This window comes from Conger conger, chromosome 13 (genome assembly GCF_963514075.1).
Source record: "Conger conger chromosome 13, fConCon1.1, whole genome shotgun sequence".
Lineage (NCBI taxonomy): Eukaryota > Metazoa > Chordata > Actinopteri > Anguilliformes > Congridae > Conger > Conger conger.
The window spans coordinates 30,436,519-30,457,239 of record NC_083772.1 but is presented as its reverse complement, the minus strand read 5'-3'; the positions used below and the strand labels follow the sequence as shown (position 1 = coordinate 30,457,239).

General features: G+C 45.1%; 3 protein-coding genes across 6 annotated transcripts in view; 1 reads left to right on the top strand and 2 right to left on the bottom strand.

Moving 5' to 3' along the window:
- Nucleotides 1-428: 428 nt before the first annotated feature.
- rpl35a (ribosomal protein L35a) lies at nt 429-4,854 on the bottom strand. The gene is made up of 5 exons (XM_061218051.1): nt 4,750-4,854; nt 4,087-4,130; nt 3,166-3,318; nt 1,548-1,692; nt 429-489 (listed from the first exon to the last, which is right to left on the bottom strand). The coding sequence occupies exons 2-5, from the start codon at nt 4,095-4,097 to the stop codon at nt 466-468; spliced, it is 333 nt and encodes a 110-aa protein (XP_061074035.1). The 5' UTR covers nt 4,098-4,130; nt 4,750-4,854; the 3' UTR covers nt 429-465.
- Nucleotides 4,808-10,398, top strand: iqcg (IQ motif containing G). 4 transcript variants are annotated; one of them, XM_061218048.1, is made up of 11 exons: nt 4,808-5,202; nt 5,356-5,462; nt 5,584-5,737; nt 6,002-6,096; nt 6,263-6,391; nt 6,541-6,622; nt 7,539-7,700; nt 8,284-8,358; nt 8,769-8,900; nt 9,129-9,230; nt 9,442-10,398. In XM_061218048.1, the coding sequence occupies exons 3-11, from the start codon at nt 5,585-5,587 to the stop codon at nt 9,550-9,552; spliced, it is 1,041 nt and encodes a 346-aa protein (XP_061074032.1). In that variant the 5' UTR covers nt 4,808-5,202; nt 5,356-5,462; nt 5,584; the 3' UTR covers nt 9,553-10,398. The 4 variants fall into 4 exon arrangements, with proteins under 4 accessions (XP_061074032.1, XP_061074033.1, XP_061074034.1 ...); XM_061218049.1 differs by having other exon boundaries at nt 5,581-5,734; XM_061218050.1 differs by having other exon boundaries at nt 5,581-5,737; nt 6,017-6,096.
- Nucleotides 10,000-20,721, bottom strand: part of lrch3 (leucine-rich repeats and calponin homology (CH) domain containing 3) — a 26,449-nt gene continuing 15,727 nt past the window's right edge. The window contains 7 exon segments of the mRNA XM_061218045.1: nt 10,000-12,782; nt 15,453-15,530; nt 15,924-16,061; nt 16,412-16,512; nt 17,859-17,969; nt 18,316-18,349; nt 20,607-20,660. Coding sequence (XP_061074029.1) covers nt 12,639-12,782; nt 15,453-15,530; nt 15,924-16,061; nt 16,412-16,512; nt 17,859-17,969; nt 18,316-18,349; nt 20,607-20,660 — 660 coding nt within the window. The 3' untranslated portion in view covers nt 10,000-12,638.

The following is a 20,721-nucleotide window of genomic DNA, read 5'->3' as shown; positions in this document are numbered from 1 at the left end:
ATTGCACAAGAACACTTTCAAACTCAGTATTCCAAACAAAGGCCTTAACTGAAAACAGACTACAGCGTACTAAATTTATTATGAATATGGGAACACAGAGCATCTGCACACTCGAGCCTTTGTTGCACTTGCCTCATTGTTTCCTCGCAATTTGAAACACTTCTCTCGAACAGGAACATCGTAAATGCACCACAAATACAGTGTGACCCAATGTACAAAGCGCGTAATCTCAGGGGTGAGCAGTGACAATTTGATGGTCACCATGAACTGCGTGACAAACAAGTGCTCTTTTGTTCGTGTAGCACACAAACACAGCATCATCCAGAGAAGCGAGACAGGAAGGCCCTTAAACCCCAATCCCCTTCAAAGCCCAGGAGCAAAGCCCCCACCCCACCAAAAGCACACAAAGACCACGTTGCACAAAGAACTTAGACCAGACTTTTATTGTATGTACATCACAGCACATCACACCCGTGATGGGTACAGCATCTGAAAAAGACGAGAGAAGGTTGTGAGTATCCAGAAAGCACAGTAACACACTCTACATGAACCACAGACTCCATATTTATAACGGTAGACCTTTTAAGAGGCTTTACAAACATCTTTACAAAGTTAAGATGTTCATCTCAAACTGACGGTCTTTCCAGAAAGTGGAGGCATTTCCCAAGCTGAAACATACAACTCCTCCATTCCCCCCCTCCTCTTTTAACAATGAAGATTGCCAGGAACTTTCAATGATGCCAATGTGAAACTTAAGTTTCATTTTCATGCTTCAGTGACGCTCTGATAACAGCTAAACAAGCATGCGAGTAGATTAATTGGTACATTCAAATAAGGACTAAAATCACCAGTGACTGATATTCATTGGCACTTAATGCAGCCAGGGCAGGGCACCAATGTTATATCGATAATGTCGATGTGAAAACGGGAAAGCAACAACATAAGGACGGGTAAAGATGAGAGACAGGACCAAAGCACAAAAAGGATGGGTAAAATAGATGCTATCCAATTAAATGTAATTATGGAAAGGAGGGCAAGAGAAAGGAAGACCAATTAAGATGGCTGAAATTAGCAGCCACAAGGAAAAGCAGGAGTTGTCCTATATAGAGGGAGGGAAAGGGGTGAGTAAGCCTCTGCCCCTGGAGGTACTTCATTCCTCAGGGCTGCTCCAGCTGACACTTAAAAGATGGGGAAGGGGGACAAATCCCCACTATAAACCTTGACGGTGCTTGAGAAGACAGTAACGAGACGAGCACAGCAGCTGGCCACATCCAGAGGAAACCCAACGCTCAACTATGGATCTGAGCACGCTCTGTCCAACTCCAGCACCAGAACTCAGACCCACACAATCACATGTATCCTAACAAATTATATGGAATCTAGTCACTCACTAGCCACTAATTTCATGTCAAACTTGTGTTAAAAACCAAGAATGCAGACTGGACAGCCAAGAAGGTTGACGGACCCACACCGGTCGCGCATGTAATGGCACAGGACACAGCAGGGAGGGATGGAGGGCTGCCGGACGAAGAGAGGAAGACACTCACCACGCGGATCCTGTGCCCGATGGCCTTGGCGGGCAGGTTGCTGCTGAACTTGGCGCGCACCATCCCGCTGTTGCCGTGGGCACGTGTGACTTTGCCCCAGATGACTCTCGTCTTATTGGGTTTGCCCCCAGGGGTCACTGTATTCCTAGAGCACAAGAGGGACCATCAACTCCACTGCTCAGATAACTGAGCTCACATACATTCGAACTGCAGATGGTTTGCTAATCTACACACAAGAAACCTGCATCCACACACGACAGCAATGCAAGCCAGTGACTTCAGTTGACCAAAATGGATTTTAAATTTCACCAAGATGTATAAACCTGTTGGCATCTACAGCCACTTCAGGTCTAATAGGGATTATTTGCTGCACATATTAATGACTACTTTACTTAGATTTAATCATGAAAAATAGCAGATTCTGTCACATTCAGTCCCACAAACGAATAATCATGAGTACATCCTTAGAGCATGATGCAGTTCCCCACTCCCAGCAAATGAGATGAACAGAAAATAACTAAATGTTTGTGATTAAACGGGGACGTTAACTGAATCCAGGCCACAGGAAGTCAGAAGCAAGGGCTGCACTGACAAAAAAATGTCTCAAATCTCTATCAAAAAAAAGAGCTGCAGATAAGACCGTAACATAATGAGCAGCTCAGAAAATCCAGTTCCGAAGTATGGTCACTCTGGCAGCCGAAAGGGCGACTATACTTCATATGAGACTGATTTTAAATGCAGCGCTCACTTTTTTTTCCTGTTGTACCAATGTATAAAGAACAGAATCTTAAAGTGCTGTTGCACAATGTTCCCAAGTGTTGACAGAAGACAAGTGTTCAAGGCAAAAAGTAACAATGCTTTTTCCATCCTGAATGCAGCCCAGGCATACAGTAAAATGGACTGTACCGACTGCCAGAGTTGGAGACTCGAGTCGCCAAAAATGACTTAACATGACTGAATTAATTTGGAGTTGGCTGAATTGCTTGTTAATACAAGGTCAATAAAAATTCTATATACTTTCGAGATTCTTTTGCTGGGCTATTCTTTTCCTAGTTAACCACAAAACTGTCTGAGCACTGAGCATTTCACTCAAGTTAAATTGTCACTATGGTAACGTGTGCGTGTGCAGGTATGTCAGCTAAGCTGAGCGTCTTGAGCGAGTATTGCTGTGTTTGAATATAAAACATACCAACAAAAAAAAAAAACTAACGGTCATATGCAAATTGTGTCTGACAGATCTTGGAGGATGCACTACAAACTTTAACCCACTCTTCAGAAGCTGAACAAACAGCTAACTACTATACCAATGTCATTCTAAATAAACTGCTACAAGTACAAAGCTATAAAAAATATGCAAATTGCACAATTTTGTTTCTTTGTCTGTTTGAAAACTAAGCTAATGTTCAAAAGGAATTCAAAAAATAATTTCAGGGTCCAACCCCAGGTCTACAATTATAAAGTTAACATTGACTGCAGCTGACCTATTGACTACATGCAAGGCAAGATGAATGACAGAATTAATAAACTGTTGATTTCATGCTGATGAATTAATACATTTCATTAGCGCCCTGTATGACTTGACTTGCTCAAAATGACTTGGGCTCAGCTGATTACTCACTTTTTGGCCTTGTAGACGTAGGCGCAGCGCTTGCCCAGGTAGAAATCGGTCTCATCGCGTGTGTACACCCCCTCCACCTTCAGTAGGGCCGTGTGTTCACGCTGGTTCCTCAGCCCGCGCTTGTACCCAGTGAAAATAGCCTTGCTCCACAGTCTAGGAGAGGGAAAGATGCAGACTACATCAGACCACAGCTTGGTATTCCCAAAATGTCTGAAGAGTAGGAGTGATTCAGGTTTCCAAGTTACTCTAGTCCACATTCTAACCTTATCTACAACAAAACACAAAACGGATCCTAGATCAGCCTTCTCAGAGACTGTAAGAACACAGGCCCAGGACCTATATGTATGCTTGCATTCCTGGTGCAACACCAATGATCTGCCTCAGCTATAGTACAAGAAACCAAACAGAATTATTAAGCGATAATGTACCACAGGTAGGTACCAAAGGATGTTGTTACCCTGTGTCATGGTTTGACAGGCTAAGCCGTATTGCTTCCTATAGCCCCTACTGCTGCATACCGGTAAGCACAAGACCTCTTATGAAGTCTGTTTTACAACACGACTGCCATCAAGGCATATAGTAACCAAAACAATCAAATTCAAAGTCACGTTTCACATTCAATACCATCACCAATAACTAATTAGGAGTCATTCGAGTACACAAACAATACTCAACCAAAGCAACAAGCAAAAACAACCAAATTCCAAAGCCCCTGGTTGGCGTAAGACTACAGCCACGGAAGAACAGTGCCGAACATCAGGTCACTTGCATATATTCACTATGACTTCGTGATAACTGCTCGCCCAACACATGTTGCTGGACATGTTACCAAGCTAGCTAGCAAGCAATGCATGTATGTAACCCGAAGGCCTGAGACGAAAGGTTTACGGGCAAATACATTTGCTTCAGCCTTGTACTCACCTTCCTGGCATTTTGATCGTCTAATGTTCAGGTCCGGGGAAAACCTGAGGTACATAAAAGACGAGTTACAACAATATACATTTACTAGCGAGCTAACGTTACTGGTGACAATATATTCCTGGGACTAGAAAATGAATGACACGTTGCACCTCACATTGCAATGAACACACTAAAATATGTATGCCTAAACTTTGGGATATTTCGGAAGCTAGCTACAACTTGCACCTTGACATAACGTTATGGTTAAAAAACGGAGAGGAACTTCCGAGCTAACGTTGTAGCTACACTATTAGCAAGCTAATTTAGCTGGCTACATCACATACAAATGGCAAATAAATAGTTGAACCGTTTATATGTACGGCCATTAAATGAACTTTTAATAACAAATTTGAGGAATTACAATTCACGAAAATAGTCGTGTGACTTCACTGAATTCTAAATGTAACTGAAAGACCAGTATACGCGCCTGTGAGCCGCTTAGCTAAAAGCCCACACCACCTAAATCCGCCAATTATCGTAGCCATCGCGGGAAGATTTGCACACATAGTGGGGTATACTCAAACAAGGGAACAATAGCTATATGAACAGAGGGGAATTATACTCAGAATGCACTTTTATAACTATTAAATATCATTAAATTAGATCGCCGTTTGTATCCCTCACCTGTTTTGCTAACAAAGATGGAGGAAAAGGAAGTACTCTAGGCATGCTGGGAAATAAACCTCGTCGGTGCCAAAAGCAGTGCCTGACTAAAAGTATATTTTCGCACAGTTTACAGCGAAGTTTCGATTCTATTATTCATTCAGTACAATTAAAACTGTCATTAATTTAAAATATTTCGCTTTGTCTTAACCATATTAATTTAAACAATGAAATAATAATCGTAATATACGTCGATATCATAAAATACGTTATTATGTTATTATGAAAAAATATTCTTCACGGATAAATGAACTTTTAGCAAAACATAATGCATAACATTGACTAATTTACTTGTAGCCACATTTTGGCAGGAAAAATCTATTTATTTATTTTGTATTCTGATCTGTTGCTATGGTCACCGATACAAAGCCATAGTGAATTAACTACTATGGTGGGATCTGCTCTGACCAACCGGTAAGTTGTAACAATTTCTCCTGGACTGATGCATTGATACATGTCTAGTTTCTTTGGCCGTAATGCAAGTTTTATGTTTGAGCGTACTATACTATTAAGAGCGATCCCTGTGTCCGACTGTTCGCACTGAGATGCAATTGTTCCATCACATAGCGCGAGCTGAGCTGCCTAGGACAGGTGTTTCAACCTTTTCTGAGTCAGAGACCCGCACCCTGACTCAAAGGCATCCAGGGAGCCATTGTGCTGTAGTGCACCTTGAAGTAAGTTGAATGTGAAGGAAATGTTCAGCATTGTATGGCAGTGTGTTCAGCATTGTTTATTACATTGTGTAATGCTGAAGGAAATAGTTGTGAACAGTCTGAAAACTACTGTGTTCAGCAGGATGGCAGAGCAGTGGTCATCGGTAGAGCGCCTGAGACTTATCGCAGTGCTGCAGGACTGTGAGGACCAGCTGGCCGTGCTGGAAAACATCATGCCCAACACTAGCATGGGCCACCTGGAGGTCGACAGTACTTGTACTGCCCACAGTTCTGTGGTACTGCCACGTCCCTCTCTCCTTTCTGCTCTGGACCCTCTTGTTTGTATAATGTTTGTGTCATTTGGCCTTTCTCCTATGGGTGTTTATTGTCAGTGGAGATACTGTGTGTTTCATTGTGCTTCCCTTTGTCTAAGACAATGTGGATCAGTATATTATTTGACAACAGAAACAAAAGAGAGACTAATGATTTTACATGTTACTCTTTCTTTACCTTTCTTTCTCATCTCTCCTTCTTTCTATATGGTGTCATTGGACATTGAGATGATGTGGGAGCAGCGAAAGAAGGCGGCACAGCAATGTCAGGCGGAGGGGGCAGGGGTGCCATCAGACTCCCTGGCCCAGGTTGAGTATGACAGGTAAGTTACACACATACAATGTCTTTCAAACAATTCCACATACTTATATGTAATGTCAATCATGGCAGAAAACTTGATGAGTCGGTAACTCTTCATTTAGTTACCAAATGTACACATGCAGAGAGGGGACATGCCACTGTACAATATGTCCCCTGTTGACATTCAGGAATTTTGTGGCCGAAGTGATCACAAACCTACTGAAGGAGCTGCGGGTGACCGGAACATTCCACACTCTGCTGTCCACCATAGAAGAAGAAAAGGAGAGGAAGGCTCGAATCCGAGACTTCATCCTCAGGTCTGACCCCTGAAGTGACTGTCCGAAGAAGCAGTAACCTTTTGATCACAGGAGCCTATTAGTGTGCAACCTCAGGAGTAATGGTGAAATGTAGTATATGCAAATGCTGACCATCTTTGACCATCGCGACCCCCCCATCTGCATTGCAGAGAGGAGGAGGGTCGACGCAGGACAAAGACTCTGCAGAGAGAGCTGGTGGACATCCGCAAGGAGAAGGTTGTGGAGCTGCAGGTAACCAAGGGCAACTGGATATATCTGCACACACTGAAAAATACCATCACTACACACACTGAACTGTTCCAGTAGTTTGTTTGGGCTATCTGGGTGGAGAAAACATCACCCTTACTGGTTTTGGTAGGGAGACAAGGGAAAAGAGGAGACAAATCTTCTTGTATGAATCACATTTGGTGCTAATGTACTAAGGAATAGGATTAAAGAGTTCCTTCTAGGTCCTCCTTATATCACCTGGAATTGCATTTGTGTGCCTAGTGGTGCATTATTGTTGGCTTCACAGTTTATAGTTAAGTGTATTGTACTTTGCTATATTTTATCATTTTGGAAGACAGTAATTTAACAATGAGTGATTCTGTGAAGAGAATACATGCGCTCTTATAGGAATAACATTTACTCTTACAAAGTGCAGTTGCTAAAAATGCCATGCTGATGCGAGCATACTGAAAGGCAGAAAAGTTGATGCATTATCGAAATCAATCCTAAATGCAATAAAAACTAAAGGTTATTTAACATTTAGGCAACGCTCTCATGGCAGTAACATCCGTCATAACATTTACCGATAAAAGAATAAGTTTTATATCATTTGACTATAAGTTGACCTCATCTGCGATGCTATCTTGTGACAGCTGTTATGTCATGTGGATGACAGCGTTATAGTGAGAGGTTTAAATTAAGTGTTACCAACATTTATTAAATAAGGAAAATGGATTTATTATAAAAATGAATTCTCTACACACCAGTGAACAATACAGAGAAGCTACTTCATATAATAATTATATCTGGGTGTACGCACAAGTGTGGAATCACTTTAGCTCCTTGTACTTGGTAAAATAAATCAGCCATTGTTTGTTTGTTTTAATTCAAATGTGAAACGGCTAGCTAACAGATCCCCCCCCCCCCCCCCTCTCCCCAGCGGTGTGATGAGATGATAGCCCACCTGAAAGACCAGCTGCAGGAGACTAAGGCCAGGACTGAGCTGGAGATGAAGTATGTGAGCAGAAGCTCTGAGCTGCAGGTGTACCAGGAACAAAAGCTAAACTCCATGAAGGAAAAAGAACTGGAGGCAGAGCTCATGGTGTGTATGTGAGTGTGTGTACATCCACACATGCTAGCATATGTCTGTTTCTGTGTGCCAGTACATCTGTGTTCCTTTGGATCAGCTCTGGATCTCACACATCACTGATGTCTCCCTAGAGTACCCCAATCAGCAGAATTTAACACACAAATAATACATGACCAAAATGAATATATTGGGAATATAGCCAACAGAATTAGATTTTATGGAATACAACCATGGGAAAATGACAGTTGAAGGTCTATGCCTTAAGAAAGCCCTAGCTTTATCTAGTTGCTTTCAAAACAACAATATCTTACAGTGTAGCTGGATCTTCTCTAAGGACTGATTCTGGATGCATGATTTCTCTTTAGGTCAGTGATTAGGGTTGGGATTTGTATTGTTTTAGCCGACCCTGAATCAGTTTTTCACTGCTCCGAAAGCATATATACTGTAGCACACAAAAGCCTGGCCGGCCCTGGTCCACCTCACACCACTCCTTTCATGCCTACTTCCTTCAGCAACAACTGTTTATCAGTGCTCCATCAGTGCTCTATCAGTGCTCTGTGCTCATCAGTGACAGAGTTTCTCTCTGTCCTCACAGCGAATGCAGCAGAAGCTGGAGGAGGAGAGATGTTCTCACATTGAGATGGAGAGATTCCTCAAAGAGGACCAGTCAGTGAGTACAACCAGGTCAAAGAGGAAGTGAATGCGTGTAAGCTGGGCTGAGACTGTCAGTAACAAGATGCAATTGGTTGGGTGTATCGGTAATAGACTGATTGGTTCGATATTTGGAAATCTTTCCCTGAACGCCACCTAGATTGTTTTTTCTGCAGCTTTGTAATCTTATGTGAATCAGCATTTCTGATTTTCACAGACCAGCAGCGTTTTGGCTAGTTCACAGGATACATATTTTCTGGGTACATCTTTTCTGTAGGCACATTGTGTATGCTCATAATGGAAGTATTTATATGAACCTCTACTTAAGATGAATTGTTAAAATACAGTCCCTAAAAGGGTGTCAGCATTTCTAAAGAAGTGAGGATTGAAGAGACTTGGGGTTCAGGTGCATTGGTACACCTTGCCCAGGCCCTGGAGGAGAAGCTGGAGATGTGGATGGAGCGCTATGAGAAGGACATGGAGGACAAGCAGCAGGAACTCAACACCATGAAGAACAACAGAGCCAGCACCCTGGCCCAGCTGCAGGAGCTGGCCAAGCAGGTGAGGAAACACAACGTATATATGTACATGCAGACACACACACACAACACAATGCAGGAGCAGGCCACAAGAACTGGAGTACACTGAAAAGTATGCAGACATAAACACATTGAACAAATGTTGCATAGCCTCGGCATAAGAGCACTGGAGTCAGGACAGGAAGTGATCACTGATAGATGCTGTGGGCGGATGTGTGGATCTGGGCAGTGATGGCACTGTGTGACTCAGTACAGGGAGAGTGAACAGGTGGTGATCGCAGACCGGGTGGAGAAGGAGAATCTTCGCAGAGAGCGAGAGAAGGAGGACATGGAGTGGGCTGCTGCCATCAAGGTCTGTAGGGCAGCTCATACTGGGCCTAAACCTGTGTTTGTGCACTTTAACAATGAATGTCCTTACCTCTTCTCACGTCTAACCCCTCTACCTTAACCATGGCCAGCTCCTGTCTCTCAAAGCATTACCTCCTTTTTATTTTATTTTAATGTAAACTAAAAATTTTTTTATGTAAAAATAGTTATGGTTGTTCTCTGGCTTCCTCTCTCAGGTCCAGTCCTGGTGGCGGGGTAGCATGGTGCGGCAGGGCCTGGGCCCCTTCAAGACGGGCAAGAAGCCCAAAGCCAAGGAGGGCAAAAAAGGCAAGAAGAAGAAGAAGTGAAAGAATCCAGTTTTCCATTATGTGTGCCTGCGAACGGTGCAGAAACTGTTACAATAATGTCAACCTCAGCAGTATCTCAATGATTCCAGAAAGCTTTTAATCAGTGTAGTGTTACTTGTGTTGGGGTTAACATGTGTGGATGAATTATACTTTGAATGTTGACGCATTTTTAGTAATATAACTATTCAATAATATTCATAATTTGAAAGAATAACTAATAATGTAGTCTGGATCAGTGGTTCCCAACCTCAGTCCTGGGCCCTCCCTGTGTATGGCTGTAATTCCAGAATTTTATCAAGATGTTCATTTTTTTCATTATGTGGTTTTCATGTTTAGAGAGATTATTTACCCCCTTAACCCATATTATGCCATGAAGAATAAAGCACATTGTGCTTATTCTGGTTGAGCAGGGACTGATCCTTCAAAAGACCTGAAAAACACACAACGGCAGAAGTGGGAAACTTTTATTGATACATTTAAAAATAACATTAAAATGTTCATTCCAGAACATTCTTTAGTTTTTTTTTTTCCTCCTGTTATTTAAAACCAAAGAGTGCTTGTGGGGTGAGGGAGCGTGTATTTCATTAGGAAACACAAAAGGAAAAGGAAAAATGTTTGGCTGTTGTAAAGGAAAGAAGTCCTTCAGAGTAAACTGAAAGCGCTACATACTTATAAACGTATGGAATGTATTTATTTACTGTACAGAGTCATGCAGGGAACAACCCTGCTGTAGTGTCACATGATCGCTGTGAGCATCCACCCTACTCGTAAAAAAAGGATAATCGTGAGAAATCTATACAGAATTAAAATAACCATTTAATCAATCACCTTTAACTTCCCTTTTCAAAGAACAAGGTCAATAAAAAAGCAAGTTAAAATGGTAAAAAAAAACGTGTTTACATCTGTATTTTATTTTCTGTATTTTAAACTCTTGGCCACTCCCCAGGTGAGCCCAGCATATGAGTACCACAGGAGATGTGTGAGCTGAGAACCCCCCCCCCCCCCGAAATCACTGCCAATCACAGCCAATCGCACACTCACAAGTAGGCCAGTGATTTCTGTCCAATACCAGCAACACCCAATCTGATAAGCAGGCCTCTTCCTGACTTAGTACAAGCAGCAACTCAGGCTCACTAACTTATTACAAGCACTGACTCAGACTCACTAAGTACAAGCACTGACTCAGACTCACTCTGACTTAGTACAAGCACTGACTCAGACTCACTAAGTACAAGCACCGACTCATACTCACGCTGACTTAGTACCGGCACTAACTCAGACTCACTAAGTACAAGCACCGACTCATACTCACGCTGACTTAGTACCGGCACTAACTCAGACTCACTCTGACTTAGTACAAGCGCTGACTCAGACTCACTACGTACAAGCACTAACTCACTCACTCTGACTTAGTACAAGCACTGACTCAGACACACTAGGTACAAGCACTGACTCACACTCACTCTGACTTAGTACAAGCGCTGACTCAGACTCACTACGTACAAGCACTGACTCACACTCACTCTGACTTAGTAGAAGCACTGAATCAGACTCACTAAGTACAAGCACTGACTCAGACTCACTGACAGATAGACTCCCAAGTGCTGACCTGTCCATACAATGAGCTCGGTGTAAAACAGCTTAAACGTGCTGCCATGCAGCTTCACCGTGGAAACCAGGGAAGAGGAACGACAGGTTGGTGTACAGATGAAGGACGCCTTTCAACAAAAAATGTGAAATGAGCCCACCCCTGCAGGGGGCTGACCCATTTTACACTCCCTAATTTCACAACGCCTGTGCCAAACAGCCCCTTGTTTTACAGAGCGTGACTCCTGTATCTGAAGAGGTCTGTGCCGCCCTGCTATGAGCGTGTTGGGCCACACATGAACACCTGCTCAGCAGACTGCTTCTACACACACTTTACACCCCACAAGCCAATTCTCTTCTGCACAAAAAGCCACTCTTCTCAGTGTTACTGCGTTGCTGTGGTTCACCAATTGAAATTCTCACTGCAAGGGCTCTGTGCTGCAGGTCTGTGCAAAGTGTACACAGGGTTCTACGAAGCTTTTAAAACAGCATATTTCTACCCATATAATACTGTCGCTTTAGTGTGTTACTCATCTCTCCATTATATGCTGAATTCAGGCTGCTTAACAGTTATTTATGTTTAAAAAAAAAAAAGATAAAACCGATTTACTACATGCTGTGAGAGTGGAGGCTGGAGAGTAATGCCCGAAATGCAGTTCTGCATGCAAATATGTACAAAATGGATCCCTAGAGCCGTGACTCGGGCGTAGAGCTGACACCCCCCCCCCCAGCCCCGCCCTCTACCTCCACTCTTCACAAGCCCAAGGGTTCTTAGGGGCATCTTTGGGTCAGTCTAATCTTTCACTTATTACACAACCATTTCTTATCAACACAACTATACTTAACAGGCCAGCTGCAGAAAACTGCCCCTGACGACTGGAGTCATGTGACCCCCTTGGGATAAAGTGACACGCCTGTCGCATAGGTCCAAATGGCAGACAGCACGACTCCACCCTTTGACGTTAAAAATGTGGAATTATTACATGATAATTGTAGGGTACAGAAATATGCTATGGATAAAAATCTGCTTTAGCAGGGAGATGTAGTTTTTGAAAGTATGAGTTGGAGAGAAGATAAAAACTATCTCCAACGCCAGCCTATCTCTCAATAGGGGCATGTCTGCAGTGGTCGTGCCTTAATGTGTCCGTAAGTCAGTCTGTCTCAGTTTCTTCTGAATGGCTACTCTGGATGTGGATGCACTACTCACTGTGAGTCACTCACTCCTCCATCCTCCTCCCCCGTCTGTCTCACCTGTGCTTTGGGAGGTCTCGGCCGGCAAGCGTGCGTGGCGGTCCTAGTGCCCCAGTCTCAGTGGCTTTCTCAGAGAGCACTGTGACTTGGGAGGGGAGCGCAGGGGCAGGGCTAGGGCAGTGTCTGTGGCAGTCGTTTTCAGTCTCTTTCAGGTGTGAGATGGAGGAGGGCGTGATGGGTAATGGAGTTGAACCACAGGCTTCCTGTGTGTCTTTCCGTCCGTCCGTCCGTCCGTCTGTCGGTCGGTCCTACATGACCGCTGACGTGCCGCTGGTGTTTGAAGTGGATGGGGAGTGTTTAGCGGGGGCCAGGTCCAGCAACGCACTCACTGTCCCAGCCACCTGGGGGAGGCCTCTCTCCTCCAGGATGTGGAGAGGCAGACACAGCTGGGTCTGGGGTGGGGGGAGGACCACAGGGGTGGGGGATGAGGGGGTGAGGGGGCGAGGGAAGAAAATAAAAGAAAATAAGAAAGAAACCAAACATGGTCAATGGACAAACAGCTGATCAAAAACATGAGGGAAAATAAGAAGGAACCAAACATGGTCAATGGACAAACAGCTGATCAAAAATATGAGGGAAAATAAGAAGGAACCAAACATGGTCAATGGACAAACGGCTGATCAAAACTGAGGGAAAATAAGAAGGAACCAAGAATAAAACAAAACATAAAAGCAACGAAAGAGTGCTTATGGAAAAAGACAAACATTGAGGGACAGGTGTGGGTGAGTACAAGGGGCAAAGGGAAGGCTGTAGGTGTGAAGAAATCAATCAACAGAAGGCTGTTGTTGTCATCAGTCAAAGAGGTGAAAGCTGAGAATTTCCTCGCTGACGGGCTGTGTGGATATGACCGGCCATGAGCGTGACTCAGTCACAGATCTGTGCGGGTAAAGTCTGCACACAGAGGATTGTGGGAAGTATCTGCGGGGACAGACACAGAGAGATGTAGCAGGTATTTCCTTGATCTTTATTAAGAGCAGAGATGTGGGAAGTGTAGGTAACCATCACACAGGAGTTACAGGCAATCGGTACAGACACTGTGCAGGTTTAGTGCTGGGTGACTTTTGGTTAACTGCCATCGGCTTAATCAAGCCAGTGTGTTGGGGGAGGTGGGCAGTTGGAAGCTTATCCATACACTGGCTTTCATTTTGGGCCTCTCCTGAAGAATAATAATCCGGAATAATTGAAAAAACATTTTAGAAAATATATCAACGTTCCTTTCAAAGCGTAAAAAACGATACACACTTAAAAAACGCCACTCAAAACCAGCAGAAACACAGGCAGGAAGGAATACTTTCAGGTTCAGGTGCGCTCAGGTACGCTCTGGCACTGTGCTCGGCTAACTCACCCTGTTCTGGTTTGCCCATTTAACTGGCCTTATTGGGGTATGGGGTGTAAGAGCCCCAGTCGAATGGCACTATCTTGGTCTGGTACAGACGGGTGGGGGACAGGGGGTAATTGGGCTGCTTACATGACACACCCACACACAGTAAGGCACAGAGGGGATTGGGCAAGGGCAGGAGGGGGAGGGGCTATGGTGCAGGGAAGAGCAGCACAGGACACACAAAATTCCCAGCCAGGTCCAGACTGCTTTGAGGGGCTGAAGGTCCAAGAACAAACTGAGCCACGCTCTCTGCCTTTCAGTTCCAGGAAAAGCCAGGAACAACGGCAGCAAGACCAATACATGGCTTTGGCAACGAAAATCAGACGTAAATAAAAGTTGGATTTACAGATGGCAGCTTTCACAGACAAGCTTGCGCTGTCTGTTTTAAGGCAAAGGAAGTCCCATTTCACGGTTGTGCTTTTCCGGTATATTCCGCCTGTCCGCCAGAGTGTGGGGGAGTGCGAGGCATTGAGGGGTACCGTCTGTGTGAGGAGTGTGTGTATCCATGTGTGTGTCAGAGGAGTGTGTGTGTCTGTGTGTGCCACAGGAGTGTGTGTATCTGTGTGTGCCAGAGGAGTGTGTGTATCTGTGTGTGTGACAGAGGAGTATGTGTATTCATGTGTATGTGAGCCAGAGGAGTGTGTGTATATCCGTGTGTGAGCCACAGGAGTGTGTGTATCTGTGTGTGTGCCACAGGAGTGTGTCTATCTGTGTGTGTACCTGTGTGTGTGCCACAGGAGTGTGTCTATCTGTGTGTGTGACACAGGAGTGTGTGTATCTGTGTGTGTGACACAGGACTGTGTGTATCTGTGTGTGTATCAGTGTGTGTGCCACAGGAGTGTGTCTATCTGTGTGTGTGACACAGGAGTGTGTGTATCTGTGTGTGTGACACAGGAGTATGTGTATTCATGTGTATGTGAGCCAGAGGAGTGTGTGTATCTGTGTGTGTGCCAGAGGGGTGTGTGTATCTGTGTGTGTGACACAGGAGTATGTGTATTCAGGTGTATGTGAGCCAGAGGGGTGTGTGTATCTGTGTGTGTGACACAGGAGTATGTGTATTCATGTGTATGTGAGCCAGAGGAGTGTGTGTGCTACAGGAGTGTGTGTATCTGTGTGTGTGACACAGGAGTGTGTGTATTCGTGTGTGACAGAGGAGTGTGTAGTTGCGTGCTCTGGACCGGGCGGTGCTGGACAGCGTATGGAGGTTAAAGTGGACGCGGTCCCAGTGACGGAGGGCAGCAGCGGCAGTTCAGAAGCTGGGCAGCAGGTGGCAGTAGAGCGCGCACAGCAGAGACATGATGGACAGATAGAAGAGGGCGAAGCCAGCCAGCTGAGCCGGGGGCGAGGGGAGGGGAGCGGGAGCGAGGGACAGCAGGGCCTCCACCACCCTGTACACACGCTCCCATTCTCCTCCCTGCACCTCCCCCACAGAACACAAGCGCTCCTGCCCCGAGCGTGGCCAGGACCAGGCGGAGGTGAGGAGGAGTCAGAGGAAGGTGAGAGCAAGGCAAGAGTGAGAGCAGAAGCAGGATGGTGTCAGAGAAGGGGAAGAGGCAGAGAGAAAGAAAGATCTTGTTAGTAGCAGACAAGTGGCAGTAAGCTGAGGTTATTCACCTCTGATTTAATTCAGTGGGTAAAAGAGACATTAAGAGCAGTCTGTGCGAATCTGGGTCAGGCTCACCTGTGGGACCCCGATCTTGCGACACGCCTCCAGGAAGTTCTCCACATTCCGCCTGCACTTGGCCATCGTCAGTTTGGGCTTGACGGACAGGCCAACAGAGAGAATATCACACACTGACAACAGCAGGCGATGAACTCAGCATCCACAACCAAAACTACTGAAAGAGGATGGACACACATACACAGGGGCATAGCTACGATCTGGTTTGGGGAGGCTAAGCCCCCTAAGATAAAAACAGTTGAGATTTTGTTTTTCGGTGGGGGGGGGGGGGCATGATTGTTCGGGAATAGCGAGGTCTACCGCCTTCACATTTGCTGTCTTCAAACACTCAAAAGCAACAGGGTCAATATGCGGTTAATATCCTCCAATCTAGCGTATACGTATATGACACCAACATGAGTAAAACTATAACTGCAAGGATAATTTGGGGCTCATAAATGTAGCTGTAACCTCTTATCCACAGTCACTCACCACAGCAGGCGAGGGCACGTGGATGCTGGGTACTGATCGCGGTCTCACGTGATTGGCCAAGTGGCAGAGCACCACCCCATCCGTCAGCGCCGCCCCCAGGTCGCTGGGTAGTGTTACCTTCAGCCGGCACTCGATGTTCTGTGGAGAAAGCGCAGGCATCAGTCAGGGGATGTATCCTTCTACCCCCCAACCCACTGCATCTCACTGGGTGCTTGCAGGAGTACCTTCCTGCTATTATACAAGCGTTTCTCAAAAATATTTAAAAAGTGTCTTTTTGACTTTTTGAGTACATGAGGTGTGTAGTTTCTGTGTACACTGAGAACAGCAGAACTACATTGTGAGCATCACATGACAGGATGTGTTGTGTGAATACAATGTGACGGGATGTGCACTGCGTGACACAAGGACAGCAGTGTGTGTACAGTGTGACTGAGCGTGAGTGTCAGTAGTGTGCGGGTGGTGTGTGGTAGTAGCGTGTCACTGCTCACTTTGCGTAGCTGTTCCACCAGCTTTGCGTCCTCTCCCACGGGGCCCTCAGGCTGAGGGGGGCCGGACTCCTCTGACTCCGGCTGCTGGGCCCCCAAATCTCCTGTGAGAGAAAGAGAAAGTGAGAGAGAGATAATGTGAGAGAGGAAATAATGAGAGAGGGAAGAGAATGAGAAAGAGGGAAGTGAGAAAGGGAGGAACGGAGTTCTTCTTGCACACACAGACATTGTTCTCTGCAGCAATTCAACTGAGTAACATAGGGTCATCAGGTGTGGGGAGTGACCAATTTTGCTCCAACTTTGTGTAAATGTTCTGAATATGTTCAATATAGAACATGCTAAAACATTAGCCTCATGGGATTTGTTGGGGGGGGTGGGCACTCAAAAAGTCACTTGCGAGTTGAAATTGAGGTTTGTGTTGATTTTGGAGCGTCATCATAACTTGGGCATTAAAGCAGGGAAAGCCCTGAATGTATACTCTGTGTACTCTGATACAAATTTCTGTCTACGATCAGATTATGATTTTCATAATCCTGCTCAGAAAAAAGTTATGGTTATTAAAATATGCTAAATCTATACACGTGGCAATTTTAGTCCACTTTGTGTATGACTTCAAAACTTCTAAGACTAGTAGATATTTTGTTTAAGAATAGCCACCAGGAAAATGAAGAGAAATAGATAATTTATTCAAAAATTATACAATGACAAATATGGGTCCAACCAGAAAACGACCAAAAAGTGTTCCATATTCAACCAAGTATTTGGTAACGTGGAAAGTTTCCAATCAAAACAAAACTTTATGTTGTTCAAAAGCTATAATAAGCCTACTTATGTACAAAATATTTAGTTGTTTCTGCTATGTCTTGGCACATTTTGATAATTTCAAAGAGAAGCTTAATTCACAATAAAACATACTTTAATGGCATCCTACACCAGCGCGACTTGGTGTACGGTATCCAGACTTGAAATACTGGTAAGTATATTGTTTAAGAACAGCCACAAACAAAATGAAGTCAAATAGATAATTAATTCAAAAATTATACAATGCCAACATTGGGTAAAATTACCAAAGAATTGTTAGATATTCAAGCATTAGATGGTAATGTAGGAACTAAATTTTTTCTAAAACCCTAAAACTCTGGCTGAGAGTAAAACTAGCAGCAGGACACAATTTTGACTGTACTCTACTGGCTGTCAGTGCTTGACAGCCATCATAAAAGGTGTATATTTTAGCCTTCAGAACATTTCGCCGGTATCCAACACAGTGACACTCCCTTCTGCTGAGTCATCAGGGGGATCAAACTACATCAACTCTGAAAGGGCACATGCAAAGGCACATGCACTTGCACTCAAAACACACAGCATAACCACACACTGCATATTTGTAAGATTCAATACAGTATGCAGGCAGGGATGAGGGAAAGATGTGTCTGTGTGTCACGAAACCTACCTCTTTTCTTCTCCTCTCTCTGACCGAGACGACACAGGAGGCTGTCAGGTCTTTGGGCGGGCCCTCGACAGGGCATAGCATTGGGGCCAGGGTAGGAGGGTGATTGGAGGGCTAAGGGAGGGAACAGGAAGCAGGCAAATGGGAGGAGGAGTGGCACTGTTAAGTAGGGGTCCCTGCTTAACACAGCCTAGAGAGAAAGTGCTTCCCTCTACAGGTCTGGAGGGAGACTGCAGGTGTGTATTTTGGGGAGATGTAGAGACAGTTCTGAGCCTCGGCGGAGTGTCTCACTGTGCTGTCACACAAGTGATGCGTTCGCCATTGGGCACAGAGATGTCTGTACTGCCATATTCACAGACATCCATACCAGTGCACACAGGTTCATATCCCAGGTCTATGCAGCAAGCATTCCCTGCAGCATGACAAGTGCACAAACGGAAGGAGAATGTGAGGTGCTTACCTGTAGGAGAGAGAGGGGGGCGTTCCTCACCCTGCTGAACAGACATTGGGGGGTGGGAGGGGAGCAGGAGAATTATGACACGTTATCAATCATCATCCAGACAAAATGTCACAGCTACAGTGAGGTCCGTAAGTATTTGGACAGTGGTACAGTTTTTGTTCTTTTGGTGTTAAAAGGGATGCAATTCCGCCAGGGACCACCTGATATAGATGTAAATACCCTGAAATTAAGGTGACAATCTGCACCTTAACCTCATTAATATTTCAAATTCAATGTGCTCGAGTAGAGCCAAAAGAACAGAAATTGGAGCACTGTCCAAATACATACGGACCTCACTGTATACTGTCAGCTCTCACAGTGTTCCCTCACACATACACACACACTCACACACACACACACACACACCGATGCAGAACAGGAAGAGAAGGCACAGCTTCTCTCAACAGCCACTCGCTTCATGCTTGGTGCAGTACCTGCAGCGGACAGAGGGGGGCAGCGTCGGAGCCATTGGCAGTGTGAGAGAGACAGCCATCGAGGGACATCCCAGAGAGAGACTGGGATGAGGGGAGCGAGGGGTAAAACAGGGAACAGAGAGAGAAGGAAAGGGAAAAGAACGGAGAAAGGGGAGAAAGGAGGGATGAAAGAATGAAATGGGCGATGCAGGCCAAGATGGGCAGATGAAACAATAATAAAGAAAGGAGAATAAAGATGGTTTGCGATGGTAAATTTCATATGTAACAGCAGGGAGAGAAAGAAAGAAAAAGAGAGAACAGAAGAGTGGGTTATTTGATTTTGAAGCAGAACATCAGACACACGCTCTGTTAATGAAGCAGAACATCAGACACGTCTGCTCTGTTAATGAAGCAGTAAGAACAGATACAGCATGCAGCAGACACAAATCACAACTAGGTGTGTGTGTGTGTGTGTGTGTGTGTGTGTGTGTGTGTGTATGAGAGTGTGTGTGTGTCGCGTGCGTATTTGTGTGTGTGTGTGTTTGCGTGCATTCATGTGTATACATGTGCCTATACTCAGTATGTTCTGGAGCACTGTATGTACGTGAGGTGTGTAAGGCGTCTGCCAATATCTCGTGAGTCAGAGAGCATTATTCCCAGAGTGCGCTTGTGCCTGTGTACGTGCAGTATTCACTGCAAATATGTGAATATGTACATGATTCTACTCGAGAATATGTAGCGTGTTTGTGCACACGTGCGTGCATGTGTGTATGCGTGTGTGTGTGTGTCTATACATGCGTTCTGCACTATCAGTCACCTGCTTGTGTGTACCAGGCCTCCTCTTTATAGTGTTGGTGTCAGTGTCTATCTCAAACACCATGAGGGGCTCGAACCCGCTCTGGGCCCGGCGGAATGCACAGAGGAGTGGAGAGGGACAGAGAGAGGGAGGAAAGAGGAGACGTTTTCAGCTTTGGCAAGCAGAGCACTGCACAGCGAGAGAGAGGTTAGCAGGTCCCTCTGGAAACGGCTGCTAATGAAAACAGTTAGCATTAGCGGCAGGGGACAGACAGAGAGGAGCAAAGCACCCTACAGAGAGTTTAAGCAAGCCAAACAGCCGCCCAGACATTTCAGCAATGGAGCTTCTGGGCCCCTGAGAGCAGTGCACTGTGGGAGAAATATACAAACCCAAAGAGATTCTCTTTCACAGTCAGAAAACACGCCAAATGACCCCTCCCCTGAGCAGTCAGACTTTAATTATCCTAAATATAAAGGCTAATCTGTACAGTCTGAGGAGGTTTCCTGCACTAAATCCATATGAGCAGGGCTGTTTCAGTGCTACACCAGTGTGGGCTGGATAGAGTGCAGCGTGACATCATTGCTCCATTACCCACAGTTTGATGTGAGGCTCTGTCTTCAGCAATGTCTACCACTGCATATTAGTGTACCATCCTTTCACATCATATTATCCACACGCATACAAGTGAAGCATGCACACAATCTCACACACACACACACACACACACACACACACACACACACACACACACACACACACACACATACAGGACTAAATAAAAGCATGCATACCTTTTTATAGGAAAAGTGAGACAGGAAATGAAGTCAAGAATATTCTACAGACACACAGACAGAGACTGAGAGAATATTAAGGCTGGTTAGTAACTGCAAACCCATCTCCGTTGAACAGAGCAGAAACCCAAACAGTCAATGTCCATGCTGAGAGACAGAGGGGGAGGGGTTTGTTAGTGAGAGGTCATTGGTGGGTTAAGGAGAGGAAGAATGGTGGAGGGTGTCAGGATTGGTCACTCCGTTCAGTCTTACCATGAAGAGGGCGGAGTCATCAGTGTGAGTGGAACGTCTGGAGGGGTACACACTCTGGGGGAGGAGTTTAGGAGGAGGGGGGGCGGAGAAGGGGAAACGTAAATAAAGCAATGGG